The sequence below is a fragment of the Maylandia zebra genome, linkage group LG15 (assembly GCF_041146795.1).
Source record: "Maylandia zebra isolate NMK-2024a linkage group LG15, Mzebra_GT3a, whole genome shotgun sequence".
NCBI classification, from domain to species: domain Eukaryota; kingdom Metazoa; phylum Chordata; class Actinopteri; order Cichliformes; family Cichlidae; genus Maylandia; species Maylandia zebra.
In genome coordinates, this window is record NC_135181.1 from 38597707 (window position 1) to 38617236 (window position 19530).

A 19530-nucleotide genomic window follows, 5' to 3' on the forward strand; every position below is an offset into this window, starting at 1 on the left:
CACGCACGTGCACAGCAAGAAATCGGCACTTTATGATGACGCACACTGCGATCCGCTCATTATATTCAGCCTTGTTTAATGCTGCTAAGACAAAAAATCTCCAGCAAATATGACTTGCTTCATCAGTATCTGGACTAAAGGCAATAAAAATCAGGACTCTTCTCCTCAAACACACACACCCTACTGCTCTAACTATGTCATGCACAATAAGCACATTAATAAACAGAGACCAACACACGTGTGTGTGTGTGTGTGTGTGTGTGTGTGTGTGTGTGTGTGTGTGTGTGTACACGCCATCCAGGTTATTCTTGGCTCAGACATCACCTCTCCAGCAGTACTGTCTGCGTCGAAAAGACCAGCAACATTTCAGCTCAAGGTCTGCAAAGGCCATTCGACAGACCCTAAAGTAGACCACGTGTACATTAGAAGCCCACTGTGTAAGCAAGTGAGGCGTCTGCATTAACAAGGTTGGGAAGACTGGGAAAACTGCTCATGGTGAGTATGCTAACCATCTCTCGACAGAAAGGAGAATTTTTTTTTTTTTTTTTTAAAAGCCACATTTGGGGAGGTGGCTGCATAACACCTACTGTCTGTGTTGCAACTTATTCGAGAGCCCGTTATCGTCCAGTCAAAAGCAGAGACACATTCTGTGGCTGAACAGGAGTTTAAGGGATGGTGAAAAGACAACTATTCAGTATGGACTTGATCCAGTGTGAGTGCCCCATTACTGACAAAGACAGAAATTAGCTCCCATCTACACCCGTTTTTATTTGCCCTCTACTCCTCGAATCCAAACTTCCTCAAAAACATAACTCGGAAAAAAAAAATTAAATACTGCTTTGTGTTTGTACTACTGAATACTTAGTCACAACATGCTTTATTTGGGCAGTGATGACGAAAGAGGTGTTCTACACAGTGTTGAGTATGACCACACTGCTCCAGAATGAAACAACAATGCTTAGTGTGAGGGCACACTTCCAGATACAAAGTCGCTAGCTGTAGAAGTCTATTAGTGCTAGATTTTAAGTACAAATAAATAAATGAAAATTTCTTGTAGGCATTTGTTTACTCTCTTACCTGTCCCCGTCCATATCCATGGTAATATGGATGCCAAAGAGGCTGTTGACAGCAGGAGAGGGTGGGTTGGGGCCCTCGCTGAGAGGATTCACACCATCTTTTTCTGGCACCACACCGGCAGTGTGCTGAGGTAGGGCATCAGTATTCGGTCCGCTATCATCTGGCTGGTTACTGAAGACGGGGGGAAGGCCTACTGTGGCTCCTCCGTGAGCCCCCTGGAGCTGGATATGTCCTCCTGGGTGTCCGGGACTTGGCACACCCGGAGAAGTGTTGGTTATACTGGGCACTGTGGAAGGCACATTATGGCCACCGCTGTGAGAGGTAGTGGTGGTGGAAGGTGCAGGAGCAATGCCTAACCCTCCTGAAGGCTGAGTCTGACCAGCGGCCTGACAGGGGGCTACCATAGATGGTGCGCCACCAGCTTGCAGCGATAGGCCCTGGGCTGAAGCTGCTTCTCCACCTGGCACCACTGATCCAGGACCAGTAGGGGTCATTACAGGTGGGGACACTTGTCTAGTTGGGGGTCCTACAGCAATGGAAGTCACAGGAAGGTTCTGAGCGCTCGAGCCAAAGTGGGGCTGATGAGTTGAGTAAGGAAACTGCTGGGCCTGTGGGGCAGCAGGCATGGAAGTATTCTGCTGCATTGTAGATTGGTGCACACCATTGAAGCTGTTAGAGGGGAAGGTCTGAGCAGCTACAGGCAACATATTAACCTGAGCCTGATATGATTGCTGTGATGATGAAGTTGTGTACCCCGTGGGTTGGAAGGCACTTGCTCCGCTTCCTATCTGAGAAGCCAAGCTGTAGCCTTGCTGCCAAGACTCTGAAGGGTGTGGGTGGGCGGGGTTTCCAACAGAGGCAGAGTAGCCGCTCTCCGTGGTGGTGTCCAAAGTCTGAGAACTGCTAGTGAAGACAGAATTACCAGTGGCTCCTAATCCACTGTCCCGGTCTAAACTGAGGTCATGAGTCAAAGTGGACTTTATACTGTCACTCCGATTAATATTTGAATCTGAATCTCTCTCATAGTACTCAGTACATGTCCACCTGCCCCGTCTGAAGGGCTCTCCAGTACCATGGTCAAGTTTGATAACTCTGAAACGGGAAGTAAAGTTGGTGCTCACGGGAGCTGTCTGAGCAGCAGTGCTAGATACAGTGGAACCAGGGACCGCAGTGGTGGCTGAGCCTGAAACAAAGGGCTGAGCTGTAGCTGACATGCCCACACTTCCTCCAACACTATGTGGGGTAGCACGCCCAGAGACCATACTGATATTATGAGAGAGCCCCCCGTTGACAGGCCCCGTGTTAGGCAGCTGGCCCTCCTGAGACTCCCCGGCATTGCTTAAGGTTTCCTCGGATGAGCTCCTGTCACACACCCCCAGTTCACCCCGAGAGCCGTCAAATATTTCCGACGACACATCCTCCGTCCGGGATTCGTCCGGATCGTCCAAGCTCTCGGCGTCGTCAGGGATGGTGTTCGCCGCCACCTGAGCCTGCGTTACACTCGTGATCTGGAAACAACTTTTCTTCTTCGCCTGCATTTTCGACATGTTGACTAACTGCGTCAAGTTCTGTCAGCTCCCAGATGAAACCAAGAGCTGTGCTTACTGCTCTTGCTAAGTGTTCACAGATAAAGGATTTGACACAGGCATGTACCGTCACAGTACATTTCCATACCGTTCCTCTTTCTTCTCCCTCCTGTCCGAGGAAAAAAAACGTGTCACAACCGAGGCCAGACCACGACAGGAGTCCCGCAACGTTTCCGCGGTGTCCGGTCGCAGCAGACGGGCCGAAGCTCTTCTCCTCCTCCCGGCCTCTCTCTCCCTCTCACACACTGTCCCTCACACACATACACACACGGTCGGCCTTCCTTGTGTCCCGGCAGCGGAGTTGTAAACAGGCCCTTGTCAAAGTTCTTGCTGAGCAGCTGCCACCGGTACTTTAGTCTGAGGCGGGCCCGGTGTCTCAGACCACTCTCCTCTCTCAGCTATATATGTACTTCTGAGCAGTTAGCCAAGTTATCTGATGTTAGCTACTTTTCCCTACCTCGGCACCAGCATGTGCGACATCATGATGTAAACAACTCCTCGGCTTGTCAAAAAATAATATATAATCCAGCAGTGTGGGAAGAAAACGTCCCAAAGTCGGCGAAGTTTGGCTCTCGCCGTGGGGACAGCTCACTTTTGGCAGCAGCTACTAGCAACTAGCTGACAGATAACCACTTTACTACGGCGGCTGTGAGCTAACGGGCAGCTAACTCCTGCCCGCCGCTCTCCTTACGCGACAAGATGGCAAGCCGAAGTGCATCCTGGGTATGGAGGTCAAACTACTTTTCGGATATCTTAAAAGTGAATTTCACAAATTAAAGGCACATTTTTAAATATATCAAATCTTTCAATTTAAACCTGCCAAAAATAAAAAAAACTATAGTTTATTTTACGTTAAAACCTTTTACATTAAAAACGACTCCGTTCATTGCCGTCGTCAGTTCCGGTTGACGTCACACACGCAGTGGAAGCGGAACGATTCCGCCAGTGTTTCGTTTATAGATTGAACTGTTTTGAGTTTTTTTGTGTTTTCAAACTGATTTTAAATCCACCTTTTGTGTATTGCCATGTATTACAGCGTTTCATATTCGACAGCGCCCCCATAAATCTTCTTAGTTAAAAAAGCAACAGTTTATTTTTAGCTGTACGCCTTTAAACTGACCTCTTTTACAAGAATCGGTTTCTATACGGGAATAATGCGTGACACATGTACTTTTGATCCATACCTAATATTTTATAGAGTCGTGGCAGTGAGTCATGACGGGTAATTGTTTATGGATGAATCATTTAATTAATCTTAGAGCGTCTATCATAATCATTCAAAGCTTGCTTAAGTAACTCAGCTTAGTGCTGTGTATTAATATCTGTGACTAAAAGTTACTACAACTTAAAAGTGAAAAACAGATCATACACATGAGAAGATCTCACATTAGGCTGTTGCTGCTGGAAAACGTTGACATGAAGCTTTTATCACACAGTCCCAATTCTAAAGAAAGTAAGGGTGCTATGTAAATAGAAACTCAATGTAATCATTTTCTAATCTCAAAAACCATATAATGTAATATTTAATATAACTATTTCATAGAAAATATGAGCGAATTGTGAATTCAAGGGGAGCAAAACATCTCAAAAAATTTTGGATGGTGCAACAAAAAGCTGGAAAAGAAAGTGATATTTGAGAGACACAACTGGAGGAACATGCTGTAGGTTAGGGTATCTGGCAACATAATATAAAAAGAGCAACTTACAGATGCAGACTTCACAAATCTGCAAACATCCTCCTCCACAAATTTGGACACAATTTCAGAAACACTGTGAACACTGTGTTTGTTATGCTATCCACAAACGAGGTTAAAGCTCTATCATGCAAAAAAGAAGGAAAACTGTTGAATCAAAATTTTTAATTCATTTTAGTAAACATGGACGTTCCATCCTCCTGACTAAAGAGAAGAGGGACCATCAAGCTCATTATTTTATCATTAGTCCTTTAAAAAGCCTGTGTCTCTGATGGTATAGGAGTGCGTTAGTGCCTACGGCATTGACAACTCGCACATCTGGAAAGGCCCCATCAATCCTGAAAGGCTTATACAGGTTCTACAGCAACATATGCTCCGATCCAAGTCCATCAGCTGGTCTCCTTGGGCTTATGGACTGCTGTTAAAAGGTGATAACGGTGATAAACATGGCCCTGTCAAACCTTTTTGACACGTATTGCTGCCATCAAATTCAAAATGACCTTATTGTTTCCTTAAAGTTTTGGAAGTTTCAACATTGGATGTGTCTTTTTCATTGGATTTATGAGAATTGAAAATCACTGTGTTCTGTTTTACATTTTACACACTGTCCTAATTTTGGGGGGATTGTGGTTGTAATTTTTTTAAAATATTAATTTACCACCATTAACGTCTAGCTGATAATTACACTCAGTCTTAAAGTTTTATCCCTCACTGAAATCTGTGAGCTCACACATCCTAACAGAAAATACGGGTCCAGATCAGTTGTGTCATTTGTCAAAACAATTAATTCCAATACATCACAGTTGTTGGAAGACTGCCAATTGTCATTCCCAGTTGTGTCCATGAGACAGGAAATGATTCACTTGGCTCATGGGCAGGTTGACCAGAGGTCAAATTATATGACAGAGTGTTTGTGAGAAACAAATAATTAGTGTTTTTGTTTTTTTGTCTGTGTGTGTTTTTGTTTTTTGTTTTTTTGTTGGGGGTGGAGCTGGGGGGGTTGAGGGGGGTTGCAATAGTCAACATGTGGAAGAATGTACACATGGCCAAGCAGCGTGGCAGGGACCAGGAAACCGGTGATCCCTGTTTCAATCCAGCGGTTCAGTGTGGACAATGGAGGACTATAAATACCTCGGAGTACATATAGACAATAAACTGGGCTCTGTTAAAAACACCTCTGCACTTGGGGCGGCTGAGGTCTTTCAACATTTGTCGGTCAATGCTGTCAGAGTCTATTGTGGCCAGTGCCATCCTCTATGCTGCTGCATGCTGGGGCAGCAGGTTGAGGGTCTCAGATGCCAACAGACTCAATAAACTGATCCTCGAGGCCAGTAATGTTTGGGGATGGAGCTGGACTCCCTTAAGGTGGTGTTGTAGAGGCGGATGTTGTCCAAGATAAGGGCAATACCTTATAATACCTGCTAGACAATACCTCCCACCCACTCCACGACATGCTGGCCAGTCACAGGAGCGCGTTCAGTGAGAGACTGAGATTACCCAAATGCACCACTGAACAACACAGGAAATCATTCCTGCCTGTGTCTCTCTCTCTCCATACAATTCCTTCATCTTGTTGTACAGTACACAAGTACATTAGTTACACCCTTTTGCACATCCTCTATAGTGAAAATAACAAATAACAAGTTTTATAGTTTACAGTGAAATGTCAATCATATCATATATTTAATCGCTGTAATATTGTGGATATTTATAATTACATTCATTTAAATATATTATATCATTTAACTTTGCAATAAATTGTATTATTTAATTTAGTTCAGACTGTTACTGTTCTTATTGTCTTGGAGTTTCCTTAAGGATTAATAAGGTATTTTTCTTCTGATTCTTGCACACAGGATGAAGCGGCTTTTGCACAGTTTCAAACTAATTTATTTATTTATTAACCTTTATTTAACCAGGAAGATCCCATTGAGATTAAAAACCTCTTTTTCAAGGGAGACCTGGCCAAGATAGGCAGCAGATCATAACTAACGATTCGTTTTCATACAATATCTGCAAAAATGGTGCTCACTCTGTGCCCCAGGGCAGCTGTGGCTACAGCTGTAGCTGCCTCCACCAGTGTGTGAATGTGAGAGTGAATGAATAGTGGAATTGTAAAGCGCTTTGATGGCCCCGAAAAGTGCTATATAAATGCAATCCATTATTATTATTATTATTATTATTATTATTATTATTATTATTATGAATATGTTCACACAGTATTTGTTTTTTGTTAAATTCAGTGCACACAGGGTTAAGCTGTTTGTCTTTTGAGTTAGAGATAATTTTGTAAATTGTATATGTGAGTATATCTGTGGGAAACTTGTTTCACAAGCTTTCAACTGCTTAATTTGGACTATAATTCAAACAAATGTAAAATGAAACAAAATCCACATTTATATCTTTTTATTTGTTGAAACTGCCCACACGATGAAGCCTTTTAATCCTGGTACAAACTCAGACTGTCTGGGTTATCATCCGGCATGACCGGACACGAAGAGCTGCTGTCAGTGCTTTCCAAACATGGCCTTTGTGTCATTCCCATTAGTTTGTCATTCTTGCTGTGTAATTTCCATTATTATCTCAGATTATCATTTTGTTTCTCTAAGTTTGTTAAAATAAACTGGCCCTCTGACCACTGGTGGTGGTCAGAGGGCCCGGTGGCGCCAGTGTCCAGCAGCCTCGCCTCTGTCAGTGCGCCCCAGGGTGGCTGTGGCTACAATGTAGCCGCCATCACCAGTGTGTGAATGTGTGTGCGAATGGGTGGATGACAGATTGTGTAAAGCGCTTTGGGGTCCTTAGGGACTAGAAAATAAACAAATACAGGCCATTTACCATTTAAAAAAACATATTCTTAAAAAGTAGCTTTTGTTATAGTAACGTAAAGGCCCATAAACTGGAGGGCATTAACACATGTGGCCTTGAGCGCTCACTCCTCTGGGGACAGAAATATTTTCATTATGGACAGAAGTAAAACCTGTTTAAAAATAGAAGGGGAGGAGGAGCGGGAGGGTGGAGCCCGGTTGTGACACATCTCATATCTGAGTAATGTGTTTGCTGGCCAGGTGATTTCACAATGCAAACTTGAATTCATGCGGCCGCAGTGACTCAGACAGCATGAGTGGCTCTATTGCTACTCACAAGATACGAATCCCAAGATGTGAATCACACAGATTTAATGATATGGGCTCATAAAACCTTTGGCAAAATGGGGGGCGTGTAGTCTTGTGTATTATCTCAGAGTGTACATATTGTATATGCATGTGTTCATATATTGCTTGCACTTTGGATTAGATGGCAAACTGCTCTTTATTGTTTGAGTTCTATACTTTTTCAGTGACATTAAACTAAGTCTAATCTAGTCTAGTTTTCAACACCATAACCTATTTTTCCAGATTTTATCCACACTAGTAACTGATATTGACTTATTTCCAATGACCTGATGGCTAGAGGTTATTGCGTCAGAAAAAAGCAAAGGCTTGTGCTCAACTGCTGGGTAGTTTGTCACAAGGTCAGTGCATGACACAAAGAAAAATAAATGTGTCATAGCTGATTATTTCAGAGGCTTCAGTTGCTTTACAGTAAAGAAGGATTGTTTTTCATGACTTGTCACAAAGCTTACATTTCTCTGTTATTTTTGCTTGTAGCGGTAAGTTGTGAAAGCTTGCAAGGGATCTGAAAAATTGAAATGTGATGATAGGTTACAACACAATTAAATTTATATAGCGCCACATCACATTAGCAGTCACTTTAAGGCGCTTGTTATTGTAAGGTAGACCCTACAATAATGCAGAGAAAATCCCAAACAACCCTGTATGAGTAAGCACTTGGCAAAAGTAGGAAGGAAAAACTCCCTTATAACAGGAAGACATCAGCTCAGGATGGGGCAGCCGTCTGTTGCGACAGGCTGGGGGGAGTCATCATGGTGGTTTGAACAAAGCTGCAGTTAAATTTCCTTCAAGGGTCCTTTGTTGCATCTCTTTCCTCTCATTTCCTGTCACTTCTCATCTGTGATTGTTTGCAAAGGTTAAAATGTAGGAAAATAAATTGATTTATTTACTTTCTTCTTTGCTGTAGCTAAATGTGCACAGTGACATCCACGTCCAAGTGAAAAATTCCATGTTTCTATCATCAGAATAAATATGTTTAAAGACTTGCACAGTGTAGTTAGAAGTATTGCTTCATTTCTCTGTTTATTATTTGTATTTATTATTTCATGAGGGAAATAAAGATGTTAATCTGCCTTCACAAAGGAAGAAGGTTTCTTGGGTTTTTTCCCCACATAAAACAAACAAACAAAATTGTGTTTTTAAGGTCAGCACCCTTCATGCTCTTTTAATTTAGTCAAATATAGTACAGATGTTCCAAGTAAATGTATTTAACTCTTTTGTAGAGTTCATTTTTTTGTTACTCATCCAGCATTTGTGGGTCTTTAAAGTCAATACAGCCATGATTATTTAAGTAAAAATACTTAACAGATATTTACTTTATTCCAGTTCCAAACAATGCAGACCACATAATTAATATTCAGAATTGACCCTAGTTAAAAAGGTGCCATTCATTTTTTGTATTTTTGTCACAAACAGAAAATTATGGGTGAAAAAAAAAAACATGTTTATCTTAAGCAGAGTTCAGCCCAGTTGAATAGTCTGTTTGTGCCAGCCTATAAAAATATCTGTGTTGTGTAAGTGCTTCTTGTACTTGATGATGTGTCGTCCTGCCAATCTTTCACACACACAATGCAGCTGTTCTTTTTGAATCTAACAGAATTTAGATTAAATCAGGGAGCATCTCCTGTTTTGAATTTCTGAAAAGTTGGCTCATCTCAGAGTTCACTGATGCTTCTTCAAACTCACTTTCACTACACTCTGAATTGATTTTGTTGCTACAGCACCTGGTTGAGCCGGTGGGCTGTCTACTGAAGGTTGGAGTCCTTGTTGTAAGGTTCTGGGTTGGAGTCCGTTTCCTGCGTGTTGACATGGAGGAAACAAGCAGCAATGACTGAGCAGGCAACGAAGGACCAGGGTAGGACATTTATACACATGATAATGAGGTGAGGGATAAACAGCTGGGAGATAGATCAGGAATACCGAGGAGAGGGAACTTAAACTAGACAGTGCAGACAAAGGACTGACAAAACAGCAAGTAACTAAACATGAAATCAAAGACAAAATCAAGACAAAGCAATGCAAAACAGAACACAGAGACATGAACAGACATAAGAACATTAGAGAGGAAAGAGATGTAAACTAAAACCAAGATAGGAGCCAGGGGCTTAAAACCAAAGAAACATCATTGAATACTGCAACAAGGCCCAAAACTCAACACTCTGTCCTGGACTCAGGAACCCTAACACTATCCAGTAAAGTCAAAAGGACTCCCTTCTTCCTCTTCATCATCTTCCAAATCTTCTCTCTCGTCTAAAATCCCTGAGCAGAGAATCTTCTTCAAGTGTCTTCATCAAATAAACAGCTCAACACAGGAGAAGCTGTTTATTCCCAACCCCAATTTACAGCTGGTTACCTCTACACTTTCATGACCCACGGGTCCAGTGGACCCAAACAACACATTTTTCATTTCAGATCAATTTTACTTATAGCACCAAATTACTACTGTCGCCTCAACACATTTTCTATTATACAGTAAAGACCCTACAATCAGATGACTTACAGCTGTCTTAAAGCTCCTGGTGAGAGTGGGAAAGAAAAACTCTGCTTCAACAGGAAGAAACTTCTGACATAATTGGACATAGTAGAGAGCTGGAGTTTAAAATTAATTACTGTATAAATAAATGTGTGATGCCAGTGTGAAGTCCCACAATGCCACACAAAGGTTAAGGAAGCTGCTGTCAGTGTTTCATTTTAAAAGAAACACTCAAGCAAAGTATGAGAAGGACAAGGTTGCACTTTATTGCTTCGGTCACTTCCTGCAAGTGTTCAGAACAAAATTGGAAATATTTTGTTTGATGTAAAACTAAAAAGCCGAATGAATTCTGTTTGAATGCAACACAAGGACACTTCACTCAGCTCAGAGACTCCAGATTTCAACCCTACGACCTCTACCTCCACTCTGATCTTCTTTGCATTTTCATTAAAGCTTTTTTTTCAAGGATGATGAATAGCGCAGGTTGAAAATAGCATTGCTATGTTATTCCCCTAACACAACTCGCTCTCATTAAATTACACAGTTACATAATGTCCGGATGGCAACTCACAAGGTCTGCTTGACAAAAACAATTTCATTTGGTTCTTAGATAAGACAGAAAAGATGGAAAACAGCCCACAACATGAGAATTCATGACTAAATGTCAAAGCAATAGACCTCATTTTATTTAAAATCTAATGAAAGCAGAAGCAAGAATGCAAGTGTTGAAAACTATATAAAGAATCTTTTTAATCGTTGGGTAGCACAGCAGGGAAAAGCCACACTGTTGAAGTAAAAACATGTAATTTTTCTGTTGCACACAGCTCTGGTATGTTGTTTCACGGTTAGATATGTTTTTATTAGCTGAACATCGCTTTGTGTTTCTCTCTAAATGGACCTGGAAACAACTCCTTGTAAAAACAATATTGCAACATCAGTTGCAACAAGCCCTCTATACTTAGATGCTCTCCTTTAGTAGCAGGCTGTGCGTGGGCTTTCCCAGCCCCAGCCAAAGTGTTTGTGTAGCTGGTTGTGTTTATTTACTCTGGTCTGAGGGCGAAGACTACCAGGCTGTGCTGCGAAGCGTGTCCCAGTCCAGCACGCTGGGTCCACTTTCAGTTTGCCACCACAGGAACAAGACAGGCCTTGTGCCGCCTGTATTTTGGGGCCCGGGGTCCAGGCCAGCGGTCACTTTCAGCAGCCCAACCTGAGGAACTTCTGGCCTTTAGCAAAGCATTGTGGCCCTTGAGAGTACATGATTAACAAACAGCCTGACCAAACATCAATCAGGACTCGCTAAAAAAAGAGATTCCCAAGAGAGAAGTGTACAAGGGGTTGGTTCAGGGCAACTTGACCAGCCTGAAAGTGAAAAAAAGTCACATCCACGTGAACCTTGTGCACGGTTTCAGGTTTACTGGGCTCCGTTTCCACAGAAAACACACCTTGACTTGTTAGTCCTGACCGGGAGCATTTACTTCTCCATGTCTGACTGCTAATAAAAGTAAGTGTTAAATAAAGTCAAACTGCCATGATGAGTATGCTTTTCAAGGTGCAGCTCTGTTCCCCCCACATGAGGCCGGCTGTGAGTTCGAGCGATGCACAGAAACAGCTCAGAGTTAAAGTCTGCTATATTTTTGGAGGCTACTGCTCATAGTTTTCTCTCATTCCATAGTTTTACCTCATAAATCCTCTCAGGGGAAGCCTATTGGAAGCCCAGATGAGTTGTTGCACAATATTCTGACATTATATAACACAGTATGTGATGTAATCCATAAAATGCAAAGATTTCCCCTATATGGACATGGCATTGAACCGAGCTTTCAAGTAATGTTGCAATACATAAATAACGTGATGTTCGGTGGCTTGTTTTGACACTGAGTGTACTGCATATGTCACCTAACTCGTCGAAACTCACCGGAATAATCGTTTTTTTCCTTTTGGAGCTTTTTCCACTAACTGTGAAAACTCTGACTAATAGAGTTGACTTCCTTGTGTGTAGAACATCAACACACAAGGAAGGCAACATCGGCGTTGCATGTGAAATCATTTCTGCTGAACCTGCTTGTGTAACATGTGTTTTTGTTCCTTCTAATTTCCTTCAAAACCAAAGGCAGGTTGCATACAATGTCATGCTTCAGGAGACTACCAGGGAATTTGGACAAGATTTTCCCTTCAAACTCTGAATCAGAGGCGTTGAGTCCCTACGCAGCTGCATTCATCATCTTCAGTGCAATCCCTTCAGAATTTTAAGCTGGGACAAAGAAGTGAGAAGGCCCTGCTTTTGTCTTCTTCCCCGAGAAGAGGGCTTCATGTCGTTACAGAGCAACAGAGCGGTTTGTCAGTATTACTTAGATGAGTGCACATACACTATAATGATACATGTAATGCAATTTATCAAAATCTAATTATAGCTGGAGGACTAAGACTTCAATGTCATCTTAGAACATGTAGGCTAATTTAATGTTGGATCTGGGAGCCAAATCACAAGTTCAGGGAACTGCTTTCTAGTTGTGCTGAGATTTACAGTGATGTCTGCATTTGTTTTTCATTTATTGAAACTAACAGAAACTACAGTAAAAATTAATTAGCAGTCACTGCTGGGAGCACCAGTCATATGTGCTTTGACTCACCTTTTTGTTGCACCACCTTAATTTCTCCAGAAAAACCACAAAATTACAGTGCAGGAAAGATGCAGAGCAAGCTTGGTTTCTATGAGCCATAGCAGCATCTCTCTCTTTTTTTTATTATTGTTATAATGCTTTTCTACTGTATTTGAGCACACACACACACACACACACACACACACACACACACACACACACACACACACACACACACACACACACACACACAAACCCTCAAATGAACGCACCAAGAGCTACCTGGTATTTAGTATTTTACCCAAGGATATTTCCCCATGCAGACTGGAGGAGCCCACTTTACCTCCTGAGCTACAGCCGCCCCAACTGGTGATGATGGTGCAGCGTGATCTTTTGCACACTGGTCTAAAATCTCATACAAGTGCTACTCAGCGTTGCACTAGAGACAAAGGACAAGCCTTTTTGGGGGTGTTTTACTCCTACACTGTGTTGCAAACTCCCGCTCCTGAACAAGACATAAACAATAAGAGCGCAGACATGCATATAATATGTAAGGAGTTTTCCAACCGTACTCCCACTATAAAGCACTGCATGAATTCATGTGTGATGGGGTGAATGAAGCTTGTGATTAAAAAAAAGTACTTTGAGTGCTCAGTCAGAGTAGTGACGTGCTATTTAAAGCCTGAATGTGTCTTTGCTTGAAATAGAAATGCATATGTTCCTATGTTCCGGTAATTTTCTAATAACAGTTCAAGACGGAAGTGCTTAATTTGCCTAATTATGAAAATACCAAGCCACCAATAATTAGAAGCACACAGTTAAAGGTCTTGGAGGTTTAAAACCCTTGCAACACGTTGAATAACGCTGTTAGGGGAAGTGAGAGAACATTCCTTGGGAGGGCAGATTTTTGAGCTCTAATCCTGAACGAGACGGCTTCATGGCTTCATTGTGCAAAAAAAACGCAGCAGCGACCAAATAAAACAGTAGAAATCTCTTTTATCCAACCACTAGGCCTAAAGGACTATCTCTCAAGTGTCTGAGAGAGAGAAACTCGATGATTCATGAATCCAGCTACAGGTTGCTGAGCATGCAAACAATAGTGTGCACGCCCACTTAGAGCCGACCTTGTATGTTTTTCATGCTTATGTGGAAAGTTTAGAACTGCAGCAAAACAATAACAGAGCAAATCTCCAATCCTCTCGAACAGTTTCCCCTTTTTTTGGGATTTTGGGTTATTTCGTCGAAGCTACTGTATGATGTAATGCAGGGGCGCATGTTGCCTAAGCAGAGCGAGCATAAACAGGCATTTGTGAGGGAAAGGAGAACTGTCTTTGGTGGAAAATTTGCAGTTATTATATTCTGTTCTACCTTCAGATGTTTATCTCGATCGTTCAGCTGAATCATTTTGACAAAAACATCTCGTTCCCAGAAAATGATTTATCTGATGAAACAGAGTCTTTATTCCTAAACAAACCTCCTACATAGTCGGAGGATTGCAAGCGTCTTTGTGTCTCCAGCACACACATAACTAGCACACAAATATCAAAATGTAGTTTTTGTTTTTGTTTTTAAAAAGGTGCCTGTTTGAGCGCAATATTTCATGTTTATAGATTTTTGTAGTTACATTTGTGGTTGTGTTAGAGGTGAAAAGTCAAACTTGTTCTTTGATCCCAGCCTTTTATTTCAAGCTACAGATGGCTCTCGTGCATGTCAGCATGATGAGATGTGGGTTATTTCAAGTAAAATCAAAAGAAGCGATGTTTAAAACATCCAGCCGCCTCCTTCTGCAGTCGTTAAAGCTAAAATCTATGAAGTATTCATCATTGATGCAGAAGAACTTCTCAGGGCTGCAGCTTGCATCCTTGCATGCTCTGAGGCCTCCAGGGCCGGTGTTCTGCAGGTTTGAGATGTGTCCTTGATCCAACACAGCTGATTTAAATGGCTAAACGACCTCCTCAACATGTCTAGAGGTTCTCCAGAGGCTGGTAATGAACTAATCGTTTGATTCAGGTGCGTTGATCCAGGGTGAGATCTAAAACCTGCAGGACACCGGCCCTTGAGACCAGGAGCTGAGGAAAATATTTACGCCAGAATGACCAACTCTAAATAATTTCATTACATCCGTGTTATTTAGCTACATTTTAAAACATTAAATTTCATAGAATCTGGTCAAAATAAAATTTACTAGATTAGTATACATTCAGTTTATACCAAGCATATTTTCCTTAATCGTTAATTATTTAAATACATAAACCTCGGCTTTTCTATTGCAAAATGATTGCTTCATGTTTATGAGGGCAAGCATGCTGACACCTATCTCTGCTGTGCCCAAGACTTTTATAGGTTAATAAAAGCGGCCTATTTTAATGTGATTATCAGCACTGATAAGCAGTGATGAGTATCTGATAGCCAGGAGATTTGGGACGGTGAGGTCACAGACAAACAGACTCAGGGACAGCTTTTATAGCCCTGATCAGTGCTAATACCTGATGTTGCACACATACTTTTTTAACTCTGCACATGTTGTCTATATTTTATTCTATACATATGGTAATTATTTATTGTGATTTGATTGCCTTTCATGTAGCGGTGATGTGGGAAGGTTCTCCAGTTTGACACTGTGACTGTGCAATGAAAATAAAGAGTTATACAGTTAGGACTATAATTTGTTAGGCAAAGATACAAAGTTTGTAGTTCTACCTCTGTACACCACTACAGATGTTGTTAAATCAAAGAACCAGCATGTGATTGAAGTGCAGACATCAGCTTTAATTCAGTTTAGTTTAAGTCACAGTCCCCTTCTTCAGAGGCTCCTAATTAATTGGACAACTGACTGATGACTGGTGAGGCCTGTTCCCTTGGAACTTCAAAAGAAAGTGACAAAGTTTTGAATTTGTGTTTTATAGCTTTTCACTTTAATTTCAAATATGAGGCCCCAAGAGAAGTCAGTTCAAGTGACGGAGGCCATCACTGAGCAGAAAAACAAACAAACTTCTCAGAGAGATAGCAGAAACTTTAAGAGTTGCCTAATCAGCTGTCTGGTCCAACAGGCCTGAAAGACTACAGAAAGCAACTTAAGTCTATAATAAGACAAGAAAAACAACTTCACAATATCTAACCAGGCCAAGAATGCTCTCGAGGAGACAGGTGAGTCGCTGTCAAGGTCTAAAATCAGAGGATGTACAACAATGTGCAAACAGGAAGCCAGCGTCGTCTGAAGCATCCCACATTACTGTCGAAGATGGAGGCGGCAGTGTTACGGTGTGGGCACGTGTGGCTGCCGGGGGAACGGGGTAACTGGTGTTTCTCGAGGACATGAGTGTTGATAGAATATTTAAAATGAGGTTAGTTTGTCCAGACTCCAAAATTGCTGTAATTACTAAAGAGCTTCTGTGAACCTTTGAAAAAACAACAACAAAAAAAACACTTCAATTAAAGCTAAATCAATCAATCAATCAATCAATCTTTATTTATAAAGCACTTTTCATACAGAGAAAATGTAGCACAAAGTGCTTTACATAGTTAAAAGCAGCCCACCCCACCCTCCAACTCACTCCCCACACTCTCAATACACATATATCCCCCCACCCACACACACATACACACACGCGCACACTTAAAGAGTAAAAGTAAAAGTAAGAGTAAAAGCCTGCACTTGGGTCACACGTGACTGTTGTGCTGTACAGAGGCAAAAAAGAAAAAGTCCAACAAATTATGGAGCTAAGTGTACGTCAGACATCGAGTTAAATGGGACAGGGAAAGAAGGAAAGTGCACTGTACTGTATATATGTGCCTACACTTGATAGAGTATTTGGGTCATCACCTGCCCCCTATGACTCAACGAGTTTTGCTCTGAGCAAATTACATATATGGTTTCTTTATAGGATAGATTTCAAAATAAGACGTACTTTCTGGGCGGTGTTGACTATTGCTACGCTGCAGCGTTAAAGGAAAATTGGGCAATTTTGATAAAGTTGCCCAAGTCAAAAATCTGCATGACGATTTATTGCATTACACTAAATGATTACCGACAGCCTACTTAACCTCTCACTCTTCAAACAGCACATCTGCAAACATTCATTGTGTTATCCTTCCTACTCTCTTCCTCCCACCAACCTTACAGGACTCACTGTCTTGCGACCTTTGGCCTGACGGGCCATAATGTTCCCCTACTGTTTTTCCAGCAGGTGTACTTCCATCTCTTAATCTCCTCATTGTGTTCCAAGTCCTGAACAACCTATTTTCTTAATTGCCAGACTTGATCTAGATTACAGTGAGGGCCATCAGGAGGGTTTAGGTTGGGTTGAGAGGTGCACATGGGTGTCCCAATCTCCAGCGATCTATCCAGCTAGCACTGGAGATTAGGACACCCACGCGCACCTCTCAACCCAACCTAAACCCATAAACAAAATGAATATGGTCAGGCCCACGCAGGTTCTGATCCTGTGCTCAAAGGGGGTGACATTGGTTGGTTTTGTGAATCTGGCTTTTAAAAGCTGAGGATGTTAGCATGTAGGAGGCAAAGAGGGTCTTGCAGGAAGACTCAGTTCAATACTGTGCCACCAAGAACTGGGGCACATTTAATCTGAAAATCTGCTGCGGTTTCCAGGATGAATGACATGTTTCCTTGAATGAGTGTGCACCCTGCTGTGCAGGAGCATCGCAAAAGCAATTTCTATGTACATTTTCTATCAGAATGTGACTGCGTTGAAGCCTACTTAATGAATCAGCTATGACAGCTGCACCAGAGTGTGCTACTGGGGCATAGCGGACTTTTAACGTTCGACTACCTTTGGAGCATTAACAGCATTCATTTTGTTACAGATGTTTTAATATTGTCTGATTAAAAATTAGATTGTTGGTGTTAACTGTGCAGGTCATTTGATTTCACTGTGAATACATGTGCTGGAATGACGATAAAAACCTTGAGTTGTGAATCTGGGACTCTCCACCAATTGCTCTTAGAACTGAAGAAGCTTCTTGGATGAGAGGTGAAACCAATGACTGTAGAAAACAGCAGAAAAAATCTTTTATACAGTCATTGGGTGAAAGGTCTTGAAGAAACTTAAAGAAGTCCAGACGCTTTTCTTTCCAAGCTCCTTAGACTACGATGACTTGGATGACTGAGAATCTTCACAGACATCTTTAGTCGTGAATCTTCTTGCTCCTAATTACAGAAGTTGGCTCCAGTGTTTCTAAAAATGATCTCTCAAAGGAAAATGTCTTGATGTGTGAAGAGCACAAGAAACAGCACAAAGCTGCTGCCTGGGAGGACAAAACTGCGCCAATGTTTCATTTTTATGTATCTTTAAATTAAAAAATAGACAAAGAACATTAAATAATCGGATAAAACAGCTTAAACAAAAGTGTGACTTCTTGCTGTTTGCTAACACTGACACCAGATCAATAATCCTGCAGAAACTAATGTGTTTCCCCTACAGCAGCTACGCCTATTATTTTATTTGTTTGTTGTCAGATTAAAGCGAGGGCGGTCTTCACGGCAGGTAAATGCCTGCAGAATTTTCAAAAGATGAATCATTTTGAAATTTTAATGTGACACAGCATAGAAAGCTCTCATTATAGAGACAGCCTGCAGAAAACCTGTGGTGAAGCTGTAGGACCTGAGCAGTTGAAGTCTGTTCCTGTGCCTTTAGATGAGAAGGTGGTATATGGGTAAATCACGGGCGAGTGCCAGCATGTGTGTGTCTGTGTCATCTGTTAATACTCGAAACAAACCTGAGGACAGCAACAGAGTTTTGGCTTAACTTATTCAACAACTTTTCCCACCGTACTTACTTGCCAGCTTTCATCGATTTGGAAGAGTGCTATGATGTAATTCTACATAAACTTCCCTGTTCGCCGAGGACCTCTCGCGGTGACAATGCCAAGTCTTTTATTTCCCCTCATCCAGCAGCTCTCCAGCACCATCTGTGTCAGACTGCCATCATGACCCCCCTGGGCTGCTGCAATAAACACTTACAACCACAAGGTGTCGACATTGGGCAGTAAAAGCACTCTCTCGCTTTCTCTGTGTGCATTTAAATATCTATTCATATATAAACTGGGATGGTTTAAAAAAGCTATTAAGAGATTATAATAAAATAAAAAATACATCAATAAAACAAAGGATAAATCAGATTTAAAAAGAGAAAAATAACTAAATGGATTAAGAAAAATTAAATTAAAAAAACAAAGAAGAATGCTGCTCACACATATAGCCCACAACCCACAGATGATGAAGGGAAATGGAGGTCTTGTTAAATCCTATTACTTGGTCCGAGTGTGCAACATTATGGCTCCATAAATCAAAAAGCAATTAAAAGATCCAGCAGAGTAAAATCAAAGATCACTGGTGTCAAATGAACTCACTCACACGCACAGACATACACACAAAGCGATATATGCTGCAGTGGCGCACCCCATTTACTATTCTTTTGACTTGCAAATGACAGCTGCTCTTTTAAGAAGACTTGCATTGTGGCTGTGAGTTGTGTGGGTGAGTGGGTGGCTAGTGGTTTGCGGGTGGGTACCGTGCAGATATGTGTAACTGTATTCATATACGACAGTGGGTGGGGTTTTCAAAGGGTTAACCAGGTGTCGCAAATGTGTCCTCAGAGCTTTATAGTTAATTGAATAAATAAAGGTCAGTCCAGCAGCTCACCAGGAGCCAAGCTGTCATAAATGGACACCAACAACAACACAATGACAGTCAATGAGCTCCCATCTTCAAAATAGACCTCTTCTGCTCATCTCAGGATGATGCTTATTTGCCTTAAACTGGGTTTTTATGAAGCCAAGTTTCTTCTAATTATCTGCTCCTTACACACAGATGTTGTGCCTGAGCTGACCACATGGCCTTACAACCACACTACATCCCACCTGCACACACACTGAGCTCATTATTCAAAATCCACCACCGTAACATTGTTC

At 41.7% G+C, this 19530-nt stretch overlaps 1 protein-coding gene across 3 annotated transcripts in view; it reads right to left on the minus strand.

The window, feature by feature from the left end:
* tsc22d2 (TSC22 domain family 2) overlaps nucleotides 1-3375 on the minus strand; it is a 31068-nt gene extending 27693 nt beyond the window's left edge. For 2 of the 3 annotated variants that reach the window (XM_004561968.2, XM_004561967.2), the window contains exon 1: nucleotides 1078-3375. In XM_004561968.2, coding sequence (XP_004562025.1) covers nucleotides 1078-2624 — 1547 coding nt within the window. In that variant the 5' untranslated portion in view covers nucleotides 2625-3375. The remainder of the gene's footprint in view (nucleotides 1-1077) is intronic. The other variant, XM_004561969.2, reaches the window with a different exon arrangement.
* Between the last annotated feature and the right edge of the window lie 16155 nt (nucleotides 3376-19530).